This window comes from Perkinsus marinus (assembly GCF_000006405.1).
Source record: "Perkinsus marinus ATCC 50983 genomic scaffold scf_1104296949318, whole genome shotgun sequence".
Classification (NCBI taxonomy): domain Eukaryota; phylum Perkinsozoa; order Perkinsida; family Perkinsidae; genus Perkinsus; species Perkinsus marinus.
The window spans coordinates 1-961 of NW_003209955.1; the positions used below are offsets into that span (position 1 = coordinate 1).

General features: G+C 54.1%; 1 protein-coding gene across 1 annotated transcript; it reads right to left on the reverse strand.

The window, feature by feature from the left end:
• Positions 1-470: 470 nt before the first annotated feature.
• Positions 471-788, reverse strand: Pmar_PMAR027274 (hypothetical protein; the record flags this gene model as incomplete). The annotated part of the gene is made up of 1 exon (XM_002778473.1): positions 471-788. A coding segment is annotated over one exon (318 nt), but the record flags the coding sequence as incomplete, so codon positions are not given.
• Between the last annotated feature and the right edge of the window lie 173 nt (positions 789-961).

Below are 961 nucleotides of genomic sequence, written 5' to 3' on the forward strand. Positions count from 1 at the left end.
GAGTCGGGTAGGCCGGGGGTTGAGGGGGACCACCAGCAAGACCAAAAACCCAGTCTTCACCACCAACCATAGAAGCCGTCACCTCATTCATCGAGCCGCCTTCCGAAGATGCACGGAGACGTCGGAATTGGACACTTCTCACAACCGCGTCATTACAACTGTCAAGCTTCGTCGCGAAGTTCGTGGAGCTGTAGTCGGGGACGATCCAGAGTTGGCCATTAGAGCCAGGGATCGGAGTAACGTGATAGGGAACGTTATAGGCAGTCGCGACGCAGATATCCAGCCGGATAGAAATGGAAAGAGTTTGCTGCTGTTGATGGAATATCAGAGATCCGCCCGACTCATCACTCATGGAAGTATAAAAGCTTCCCACGGGGTGGCTTATTGGTGGCGCATACGTAGTGGTAGTTCGGACTGGCGGAGACCTCGTAGTTGGGCCTGGCACGGGACGAGTGGGACCAATGGCTAACCAGCAGTTCCACGAAGACCCCCTCACACCGCCACTGATAGTGATGTCGCTCATGAGAACACCCTTGTTGGATTCGACGTGTAGACTGTCGAAGAAGTCGGCATTAATAGAAGGATCTCGGCAAGCAGCGAGGCGTACTTTAAAATCAGTAGAGCTATAGTCAGGCTTGACCCAATACTCGTAGTTAGAACCGGGGATGGGAGTTATGGTATAAGGGACGTCAGAGGCCGAAACACCACAGGACCCGACCGTGGCACTGATGCGTAGCACCTGCTTATCTTCGTCGAAATCTAGACGACCACCGTACTGGTTTAATCCCCTGCAACCGTAAGCGCCGATAGGATGGCTCTCAGGAATTGCTGGGGTGGGCTGCACCGTAGTGGGAGGAGCTTGTGTAGTTGCTGGTTGCGTGGGGGCGGGGCGGCTACTTAACCAGTATTCCCATGCTGACCCGCTACCAACGTTGACAGTGATATGGCTCATTAGAACACC